Source organism: Eublepharis macularius, chromosome 2 (genome assembly GCF_028583425.1).
Source record: "Eublepharis macularius isolate TG4126 chromosome 2, MPM_Emac_v1.0, whole genome shotgun sequence".
Taxonomy (NCBI): domain Eukaryota; kingdom Metazoa; phylum Chordata; class Lepidosauria; order Squamata; family Eublepharidae; genus Eublepharis; species Eublepharis macularius.
Genome location: NC_072791.1, coordinates 20,739,946 through 20,751,524, shown reverse-complemented (window position 1 = coordinate 20,751,524; position 11,579 = coordinate 20,739,946). Strand labels below are relative to the sequence as shown.

The following is an 11,579-nucleotide window of genomic DNA, read 5'->3' as shown; positions in this document are numbered from 1 at the left end:
CTATGGTCACGGTGGGCGCCTTATCTTGGAAAGGTTGTTCACCTTTACAGACCTTTAGCTTCCAAAGAATCCCAAGGGTCTTTCCAACCCAGTTTGGTGAAAACTAAAGCAGCAAAATTCTCTTTTGTAAGCCTCGGTTGTCTTTGAAGTCTCCATTTTTAAACAGGGCCAAGCAGGGCTTGATGTCACTTTTGTAGAATGTAATAGAACTTCGGAAGAACTCTAGCAAGTTGGCTTGCCCTACCTCTAGGAAATACAGGGCAGATGTGATAAATGAGCAAAATTAACTTTCTGGGCTCTCTTATATTCAAATTCTCCTTCAAAGAATTTTAAAACACACACGTGAAAGAGCAACTGTACCATAGCAGTAGTTTATTGTGCACACTGGATGAGCCGTGTATCATAGGCTCACATTCATTTAGCAAATATTCTTTTACAATAATACCCTTTCACTTCTTGTCACCACAATATATACAATTAATGCTAAACAGTGGTAAAAGCAACTTACAGCACTGCATCCGTGGATATATAAATTATGCACAACATGGACATGAATACAGCCCATTGGCCTACTGTGTCACTGGGAGGAAATTATCAAACATGTGGCTACAGCTGTTATGGGAAGTTCAAAATAGACTTCTGTGTATAAAATCATGTACAATTGATATTCCAATGAAGTGCTTTTTTTGCTTGAAACTTGCATTGTGGATTAAGTTATTGCATAACTCACCCTGGCACTAGATGCAGGGCTGCCAAGAACCAGAGGCACTGTCTCAGCCCAAACAGCAAGTTGTCTTTACCCATAACGAGTCCCTCCTTCTCCCTTCCATGCTGCACAACCAACCAGGCCTTTCTCCTGTCCTTCAGTCACCTTCTAACTAAGATCTAAAGGTTCTTAAACATGAACCCTTTAGCTTTTTTAAAAAATAACTTTACTCTTACCCTTTTCAACTATTGCACTTTTCTTCCATATAAACATACAAATCCCTCAAATCAGAATTTGGGTTTCTCCAGAAGAGGCAATTCAGGGTGTGGGGGGGGGGGGGGTTGAGAAAGCGTAACAGGATAAGGGGAAGTTAAATTGGTGCTATAAGCAAGAAATATCAAGAAAAACATCAAGTGAAGGAACAAGTGCGGTTTTGAGAAATGTGCAAAAATCCATTCAGCGTTGATGCTTCTCTGTTTTGTCATTAAGTTCTTGATACTAGAAGGCTGTTGGCAACTCCCAGCGGTCAACTCTCTCCAAGATCTTTTAAAGGATTTACACAGCAAACTCAACATTCAGCTGACAATTTTAATAGTAAAGGTCTTGACATGTCAGGATAGTTACTGTGGACTAGAACAGATCAGACAGCATATCTGCATTTTGCAAAAGGTTTTTTTAACATTTAGCACAAGTAAGTTTGTTCTCTTTAATCTGACTGGCAAAAAGAAATACTATACGCTGTGTTGAGTACCTCTCCCACTTACTGGGTGAGTTAACATAGAGCAGACCTCACTTACAAACTGCAGATTGAAAACCTCAAATGCTGTCCAATATATTAACAAGAGCACCATTTAAAACAAGTATAGCTTTATTTCTCCTGGTGAAATGTGATTGAAAATGTCTCCAGTGTATACTTTCATCTTCCAGTTGCCGGCATGATATTGCACTGCCAAAGGATAGAATTCAGGCAAGAGTCCGTTGCCTAGGCTTTATTCTTGGGTATAACTGCAATAAAATGAATTTGAGATTAAATTTGGGCCTTTTAATTGAATTGGTTCTTTATTTTAAAGTGTTTTTTTATGCTGACAGATGGTATACAGTCATGCAGAACTACAGTTCTCAGTCTCTGCCAGTATCTTAAAAAACGTTTCTTGATACAAGAATCTCATGCGAGGCATTATTTTAGCATATATAAATATATAGTACTGTAGGTTGGCTTTTATATAAACTATTTTAATAGAACCAAGGTGAATCTTAATCCCCCCCCCCCGCATTAGGAAATGTCTCTGAGATACTTGGTTGGGTCTTGTGAAGCAGAAACACCCCAATTATACTCAGAAATCCACTGCTAAAGAGATCTTTGTGGACAAAGAGCCACACAGCACTGTAAGGAGGGGGTTTGCTGTGAAAATGGGGGGCTGGGCAAAACTGGCTCTCATTCGATAATTTCTGCATCAAGTCCATTAATTAACAAGCTAGAATACTACTTGATAAAGTACTTTATCTACAAAGCTAGCCTTTGGCAAGCCTTGAGTACTTTAAGACAGCCTAGAAGTTACGATGAACTTGCACTGGATAGCATTTGCTGCATGACTACTAACCGTAGGGAAATCAGTTCTTCTTCAAAAAATATTTTTGCAGGACTGAATTTTAACAGGTTACTACTGTTCGTCTTTATCTTAAAAGCTACCAGCTTACTTTCAAGGATCTTTAAGGGTGCAGGTTTGAAGCTTCGAATCCAGAGAAGTCCAAAGCAGATGTATACTACCTGTGTGCATCTAATCTGCTCCAAGCGTCACTAAAAACCTAACACAGACAAGGCCACTTGCTTTTAAGAAAACTGCACCACAGCTTCCTTTTTCAGGACAGGCTTCCTGTGTTAACAAGCCTTTGGATCTCAGGAAAGGGATTTAAAAAAAAAAAAAAAACCTTTCACATGCTCTTTTTAGAAAGGCATTGGCTTCTATTTTTCCATGATTTTCCGAATGACAAAAAAGGAAAGATCGTGTGCTTATCTGCAAAATACCTTAACTTCAAGTGGAGAGAAACCTCTCTCCTGTGACACAGATATGACTTTGCAGCCTAAATTTCTTCCTATCTGCATTTGAATAGATAACTCTTGTTTCCAGGATATGATTTATCACCACCTATGAGAGGAAAACTATGCACACTTTGAATTGTATTTGTCTCTGAAAGTTCATGGAGATGTCACAGCCTCTTATATTACAGACACTACTAGTCAGAACAATAAAAAGTTAACAGCACACTTAAAAATGCACCAGTGATTATCCCAAACCTTCAGAGGTGCAGAAAAACCACCCACCCAACGTTGTACCACCTCACTCTGATGGGGTGTGGAAGGCGAAAATCATGCACAAGTTTTCTGTGTCTAGGGGAAAAAACTGCATGTGACTAATGTAGTCAAGAAGATGAGCCTAAATGTACGTGAAGTATTTAAATCCTTGAACCATCTCTGTTTCTGAGGGGTGGGGGGTGTTCTAAAGTACATGGTACTATTGCACTCAGCTGTAGCAACTTTTTTTCTGTTTCAAAGCAAAAACAAAAAGATTCCTATTTAAGCAATACTGACACTTTCTGAAAAGCATTTTATTTAACCAGCTCAAGATACAAATCCTGTTGCACTTACCCCCAAGAGATTTTTAGGCACATAGCCTTCTTTGTCATTGAGCCGAGCCCACCACCAGTCTGTCTCGTTATCATCTTTGCGTCTTAGAATGGTAACTGCATCTCCTTCATGGAATGACAACTCGTCATTGTTCTGAGCGTCGTAATCCCACAAGGCATACACTACCCCTTTATTCATGACTCCCAGCTTCTCTTGTACACCTATTTCCAAAAAGAAAGTGGGAACGCAAGCTTTCAAGATGCTGGATAAACAGTGACCATCAGCTGGGAAACAAGCATGACATGGCCGCCTGAGCTGTCTTACATGACGGGGTGTTCATTTCCAGGGGTAGGCCGTATAAGGCGTCTATCTGCTCCTTATCAAATCCCGCTAAATGCAACCATAGCAATCAGACTGGGTTTTGAGGGAGTTCGATTTCTGACACAAGATGACAAAGGCAGTCTCCTCCCCCCCACCCCTCCGTATGACTAATATAGTTTTTGTCCGTGTGGCTGCAAGTTACGCCCAACTGTAAGCCTGTCCTGAGCTCTCTGATCAAGTAATAATATGAAACTGATTTTTAATAATACAGAGGGTGAAATTTCTAAGGAGAAATGAAGGAAGGCAAACATGGCCTGTCTCCTGGAAGCAATCAGCTCTGTGCAGTCCCATCCAGGTTCAAAAGCTGGTGCCCCAATTGAACAAATCCATTTAAACTATAACAGGACAAGCACAGCCCTTGCCCCAGTGCAGTCAGCAGAAAGCCACTGTCCTCTACTGCTTGAAATGGTAAATACCTATTTGTGCTTCTCCAACTTCATTAGACTGAACAGTATCCTTCCGAAGTGGCCAAATTGTACTTGCGGGGCCTAGAAATTATTCCCACTGCTGTTAACAAAAAGAATAATTCTCCCCTCTGGCCAGCGGCAGGACCTTCATAATTAAAGCAAGTGCTATTCTTTGGTCCAAGGTAGAAACGATAAAATTGGAGTATAGCAGAAGATTTCAGATTGTGTAATAATTGTTGTATGTCCATTCTCTGACATTCCCCTACTGATACTTTCTTCTATACACACCAAAACTGCCACACACAGTGACTAACCCTGCTTTGCTGAATCAACAGCCCCACCTGTCCCAAGCCCTTGCACGCTGACAGCTTTTGCAAAACTTCTGAACAGCTGGAAAGTTCACAAACATTTACTTCTGGTTAGGACTGGTTTCAATCAACTACACAACCACAACTCTTAGAGCCAATGGCTAAAACGGCCACCTGCAGTTACTTCCATTCCCCCCACCCGTTGTTAGTTTTATCTCAGTATGATAGCAGTTTGGCAAAATCACTATTTTGTTTGCAAATTCTGCACTTCTATTTGATATCCTCGTGTGTCTCTCTACAACCACAGGGTGGCCTGCCTTAAAAGATTATCTGTTGTTTAGAAGCAGATCTGTAGTGTGAAGCAGGCGCTGAAAATACTGCAGACCCTGAAATCAAGGGCCATATTCAAGCAAAGCTCTGAATCTTCAAACATGTATGTGGTCTTCTAACTTACCATACAGAAACTGGGAGCACTGAATGTAACCCTCTTCCATTTCCTCACACTTGTCTGCTGCTGTTTCTATGTCACTTATAGTTGAAGCAAAAATCGCTGCTCCCGATTCGACAAGGAGTTTGCAGAGGTGAACGCTGTTGCAAGATGCCGCACAGTGCAAAGGGGTCCTGAAATAAAGCGAGTGTAGATGATTCAACATAAGGAGAAGCAGAGCCCGCGGTAACGTGTGCCAAGATGCCGTCTCAGTGAAAGAGAAGCTAAGGGGGAGGCAAGCCAATGGGAGAAACTACTCGGTATGGAGAATTCCCAGTGTTCCCTGGAAGCAGTATCATTAGCTTGCAAGACAGAGGTGTTCTTCTAAAAGCAGCTGCTTGATTTGTCGAGAGAGTCACTAAGGGTGTGTAAAACTTGCTGGCCGGGCAGCCCTTTGCACGGGACAGGCTTTGCTCTCAAGTCCGACACGCTGCTAATTTTTTTATGTGACTAGTTTTTGTTGCATTGCCTGAATAAAGGTGTACACTGCAACAGGGTGCACTGCATGGGCTCTTACCATCCGTCACTGTCGGCCGCATTCACATTGACCCCAAAATCCAACAGGAACTTCACTATGTGGTGATGGCCAGCACACACCGCGTTGTGCAAAGGGGTGATTCCTTCATCATTAGGTTTGCTGGGATCATCCACCTGAGGCAACAAAAGGGGTGGGGGGGACTGCATGAGGCTTAAATTTAAATTTTGTCTATCATTAAAACAGAGCCAAAGAGTCTAACTGCACTGAAAAGTCTACCTCATATATGATCCTTTGCACCAAGTCAAACTCTCCCTCCAGTGAGGCATCCAGCAAGAGGGCCAGCGGGTTGAACTTGACCCTCAAACTGTGACCAGTTCTCTCAGAATTGGGTTTCTTCAGGTTGGTCCGCTTGGCCTGCGTAATAGAGATGGCAGAGGTTTCCAACAGCATAACTATCTCAAGGTTTCGAATCGCATTCAATCCAAGTGAGGATGGTTACGTCTTACTCTGTTTTAATTTTCTGAAGTCCATGTCATCTGGAACTAAAATCCATAAGTGGAAACAAGCACCTTCCTAACTTGGTTTCTGCTCTTCTTTTTGGCATCAAGATGCAGCTGAAAGGGAGTATCCTTGGTCTGTTCTAACACCTTATCGCAGCAGCCATCAACTTACTCAGAACCAAACTTTAACCGCAACCTGCAACATGGAGTGAATTTCTTCCATACGTGCCAACCCCTTTCATTTTCTTTCTCCTATTGCTTAAATCGCTTAAACATAAAATGGAAATACTGATGGCACGGCCCACCCAGATCAAGGCACGACCCATTTGAAGATCCAAAGTTTTGAAGATAGATCTGCAACGCCTGTGACCCATCAAGCCAAACAGAGTCCTTAAGTGGCTTAATAAACCTGTTTTATCTGCCTGTCTAGGAATGTACCAAACTATGGAAAACTGCTATGCCCTGGCAGGCAGCAACACCTGGTTGTCTTCAGCTGTGCAGGCCTGCCAGCAGGTGTGTCTCCTCCAAGAGAGATGCACATTAGACCTCATCCATCCCATGCTTGCGCAAGACTTGTCCTAAGTGACACTTCTGTCTTACACCCAGCTTGATTGGCTGTTTCTGTTAACAATATCAGTGTGTACTAAGGTGTGTGTGTGGGGGGTGTTGCTGTATAAAGGATTAAAACTTACAGCCCAGAGAGGAACAAAAACACTGTCAGAGCACTTGGTAAATGGAACAGTTAAGCCTTACCTTTAAAGACCACAACTCCCACCTGCTCTCCACTATAACTTACCATAGGAAGTGGAGGAGGAGGAGGAGCGGGTGGCAGCGGCACTTCATCTTCCACTGGGGAATTGCCTTCGGGGGTGGGACTAGGGGGGCGCTCAATGGGCAGGGCTACGGCAGGATTGTTGTTGTTATCATCCTCAGTTGTTTCAGGTGTCTGAGTTGTGGTTTCCACACTGATCAGTTCCTCGGTTGCAGGACAAGGAAGTTCATTGTCATTGGCGTCGGAGGAAGGCTCGTCAGGGAGAGGAGCTGTGGGTGGCACAGAAACAGGCTCCTCAATGTTGCCATTGGCATTTGTGTTTCCATTATCGACATCTGCCAGTGTGCCTATGAAGTCCTGCGAGTTGCTTGGCTGATAAAAAGGGGCCCCTTCTATTCCCCCCGCTAAGGTGTTAAAGCGCTGATACAGGAGCTTCTGTATATTGGGTCCACTGGGGCCTTCCGGTTCTGTGATGGAGCTTCGCTTTTTCAGAGGCCTGGGTGCGTTGGCAAGTTTTCTCCTAAGAGCCTCCAGGTCAGCGTCACTTTGGTAGCGAAGTGGGGAATGAACAATGGGTGTCAGTTTCGTGGGGCTGAGGGGGCGGGGAATGTTTTCTACATTGCTGTTCTCTCCAGACGGCGGGGCGTTTTCCAGCTCCTGATCTTTTTCACTACTGTCGCTTGGAGGCTGAGGTTGTGATGCGTTGGCTGGTAAAGATCCATGAAGGAATGGCAAAGGCGAAGGAGAAGTTGAACCAGACTGTACAACAGGCTTCCCGTAAACTGTAGGGGGAAAGAGGCCGTGAGGAATGGTTCTAAAGTAACAAGGAATAATTTTGGTGTCAATGCTGTTGTTTCTTTTCAGAGTCATAATAAAAATTAGCAATGGCAACTGCTGATTTGAAAACTGCTCCTAGTGCATGATGAAACTACATAAAGAAACTGATTTTTCAGCAATTATAATAATTTTGGTAGATAAAATTGTGACACCCCCCACCCCCGGTATGGTGTATGGAAGTGCCTTTCGCTTATGTAGAGAAATCTGGACATAACTCTGACTCCCTCCAATAGAGTGTTTTATTGGGGCTTGAGATTACATCTTGGCACCCGTCTCTGTCGTGGCAACATCTAATGCCTCAAAGGGAAGGAGGAAATATCATACATAAAACTCTGGGAGTGGCACATTTTCCTGATGCCACAAAATGAACCATAAGAACAGAGTTACATAATTAAAATGACACATTTGTTCTCCAAATTTGTCTAGAAACCAATCGTGTTCTTTGCTTCTTTAACTGTCAGAGATACTATTGCATAATTTGACATCTTTCGGTATTAAAATTTTCTTTATTTAAACTACAAACTACACACCACAAAACAATAAACAACAAACATAGAGAACAAGAAAAAAAAACACAATTCTAAACATAACACTAACAATACATATATCTATAAAATTAAGAGGAAAAGAAAATAAAAAACAAAAAAACCCCTAAATTACACTACAAGTTGAGTTCTGATTTTCTCCTCCACAAGTATATATCATTTCTAGAGTCCCACTTATTCTAAGTTAGTCACAAAACCCCTCTTTTTTCTATCGTTCCTGTTTCTTAATCCATAAATCCAGAGGTCATCAAATCCTTGTTATCCATTTCATGCAAAAAGTCTATCAATGGTTTCCATTCAGTCAAGAAGTTAACTAACGTCCTTTCTCTAATTAATGCAGTACGTTTTGCCATTAATGCAAACTCCAAAACTTTTGTCAACCATTCCTCCACTGTAGGCAATATTGTAGTTTTCCACTTTTGTGTATAAAGTACTCTTGCTGCTGTAATAAAGTATAAAAACAGTGTTCTAAAACTTTTTCCCAACTGGCTGTCCATTATTCCCAGCAGAAAAGTCTCTGGTTTCAGCTGAAGTTTAATCTTCAAAATCTTCTGAATCGATGATTGTATCTGCAACCAAAAACTCTTTGCTTTCTTATCATGTTCTTTGCTTCCTCAACTGTTAGAGATACTAGTGCATAATTTGACATCTTTAAAAACTCTGACCCCGCCTGAATTTATTAATGGCCACTAGCCCTTTAGTTATTGTACCCACATTCAGGAATGCAGAGAACATAAGTAACTTGCTCGGTACCCCTTCTGGAGAGCCAGTTTGGCGTAGTGGTTAGAGCGCGGGATCTAATCTGGAGAGCTGGGTTTGATTCCCCACTCCTCCGCTTGAAGCCAGCTGGGTGACCTTGGGCCAGTCACGGCTCTCTCAGAGCTCTCTCAGCCCCACCCACCTCACAGGGTGTTTTGTTGTGGGGATAATAATGATATTGTAAACCGCTCTGAGTGGGCATTAAGTTGTCCTGAAGGGCGGTATATACATCAAATTTTATTATTATTTATTATTAATCATACCCCCCCATTCCCTGCATTCTTTGAGGCTAAGCAGGCCAAACAAGGTTTAATCTTTCTATTCCTGTAATATTTCCAGTTGTTCCTCTTTGTATTCCTTCTACTTGAAAGTCAACTAAATTAGACCTTATCAATGTCTTTTCTCGAAGTATTAATCCCTCCATACATCTCTTCTAGAAATGTACTACGAAATATATTCATGTTTCCTGATCTGTTCAAGATAGTCACTCATGAAAATACTAAATAAAGCACGTTCCAACATTAGTCACTGAGATTATACTAACAATTTTCTTTAATTTGGTTTTTTAAAAAAATAAATAAATCTAAGCACATATCACTCGCCACGTCTGACTACCGGGGCAGAGCAAGGAAGAGATGCATTCCAAACTGTTTCTTAATCACAAAGCCTAATTTTAGATTTACAACAAAGCACAGTCCCTCTTCTGAGAGTCGTTCCCTGTCAAAGTATGCAATACTGCACATAACACGTTGCTAAAGAATCCTAGGCTAGTAGAACCCTTTGCTCAGAGAACATAACACGTTCCCCTACATAATCTGAAACGAAGAGTATGTACCAAAGGATCCAAGCACCAAACAAGCCGTTAAATCATTTGCATGAGAGAAAGGTAGTACCAAATTAGCCTACCTGCTTTTACAGACTTGTTGAGGGTATTGTATACAGCCTGCTGATAGTTCTTTGGTGGTGTTGCTTGCTGAAGGTACATTGAGTAGATGGAGCTAGAGTTCACAGTCTGGGGCCCTTTCCTGGGAGACTGGGGCCTGGAGCCTTTCTCAGCCAAGAAAGGCCTGATGGCCACCGTTAAGGGGAGATCAGGCCTGCCATCTCCACCTGGAAATAAGGGGGTACCAGAAGGTTGATATGTGGGGCTGGGAGGCACGGATATCCTCTGCTGGATTTGCTGGGAGGAGCTTGGCTGATGAACGCTGCTTGCTGGTGGTAATGGGACAGGTCTTTGCCTACTTGCTGCACTAGAACCTGGTCTTGGTAGGCTGCCATCCTTTCGTCTTTCCAGGGAATTGGTAGAACCAGTGCCTAAAGGAACAGTGCTTGGATAGGTCCCATAGTTTTGAGGCAACGGCTTGTTTACACCAGTCATAGCCGGTGGCACCTTCCCCATATCAAGGCCCTAAATTAAAAAAGAAAAATAGAGAAATTGTTTGGCAAAGAGCGAAGAAAGCTGTTCTGTCCCACAGAGAAAATAAATTTAAAATGTATCTGTGAACATAATCGAACAAGCTAAAGTCATTTGGTCTATGTTATGGAGCCACAAGGACCTAAGCTTATGCTTGCAAAGTGAAGCAGCTTTTCTTCTGTATTGCTGCCACCTCCAAAAGGGATTCAGAAGAAGATGCACAAGGAGGAAAGCAGTGCTGAATGCCCAAATATGCACGTACCCAGGTTTATAGGGTAGAACAGATTTTCCTAACAGCACCATCCAAAATTTAGTTCTCTGAAAGCATCACATCCCTTCCCATGTAGTGCCATGTTGTGAAAGGAAGCAGTTCCTCCACATTTTTTCCCAGATTCTTCATATGGTTTGGTCCATTCAGATTATTTCATGTTATTTACATAAGGATTTCTTAGTACTTTTCCCCCTAGTGCACGCTGCTAAATTATATTTTCTCTCTTACCACAGGATTTTATTCTTTCACATTTCTACTGCTCCTCATTAGAGAAGTTACACTGACAAGGGGGGGGGGGGGAGTGTCTTCAGGAAACTAGGTTTCCCTGGGCTACATCAAAAATGTAATCTACCTACTGCTCACAGGGAAGAAGCACAAAGTGTGTACTATAAACTAATTCCAAAACTTAAAAAATAACATTTAATGTAATGAACAATATGGCATGCTAAACTTCACTTGGTAATTGAAGTCTATTTGTTTTCATTTTTTATCAGTCTCTCTCTTTCTCTCTCTCTCTCTCTCTCTCTCTCTCTCTCTCTCTCTCTCTCTCTCTCACACACACACACACACACACACACACACACACCCTACAATATAAGTCAAATATAAATAATTTGAACTACAGAGCAAAGACCATAAGAGAACAGTAAGAAGGAGCCGTTCAAAGTGAGCACAAAAAAAAAAGTGTGCTCCACTCCAGCATCTGTTTTCAATGCCAGGGCTTAACTGTGAAATATGGGAAGTCAGAATGAATGAAGACGGCCCTGAGCAGAAGCACAGTGCATTTCCTTTCCCACTAAGTATCTAGAGAGTCGCCGTACAATAGGAATTCAGGGGAAAGGTTCCCAGAGCAGAGGGTGGGACCTCCAGCCAGACCAGACTCAACAATTCTTTTCCTAGAAGGTAAGCTATGAAAGGAAGGGGGAAGACAGGGTGAGAAGTTGATGAAAAAGCATTAGAAGCAAGGGTAAAATAAGGATGTGTAGCATTTAAAGAGCTATCAGAACAAAACAGGAGATTTGGAAAAATGAACACATGGAGAAAATACCAAGAAGTTAAGAGGAGAAACAGAAATTTTTCATAGCAGT

At 42.1% G+C, this 11,579-nt stretch overlaps 1 protein-coding gene across 4 annotated transcripts in view; it reads right to left on the bottom strand.

Annotated features, from left to right (window-relative positions):
• Nucleotides 1-352: 352 nt before the first annotated feature.
• PPP1R13B (protein phosphatase 1 regulatory subunit 13B) overlaps nt 353-11,579 on the bottom strand; it is an 85,908-nt gene continuing 74,681 nt past the window's right edge. For all 4 annotated transcript variants that reach the window (XM_054971189.1, XM_054971191.1, XM_054971190.1 and 1 more), the window contains 7 exons: nt 9,713-10,214; nt 6,690-7,447; nt 5,670-5,807; nt 5,433-5,566; nt 4,883-5,049; nt 3,354-3,553; nt 353-1,711 (listed from right to left, as the gene is read on the bottom strand). In XM_054971189.1, coding sequence (XP_054827164.1) covers nt 1,670-1,711; nt 3,354-3,553; nt 4,883-5,049; nt 5,433-5,566; nt 5,670-5,807; nt 6,690-7,447; nt 9,713-10,214 — 1,941 coding nt within the window. In that variant the 3' untranslated portion in view covers nt 353-1,669. The remainder of the gene's footprint in view (nt 1,712-3,353; nt 3,554-4,882; nt 5,050-5,432; nt 5,567-5,669; nt 5,808-6,689; nt 7,448-9,712; nt 10,215-11,579) is intronic.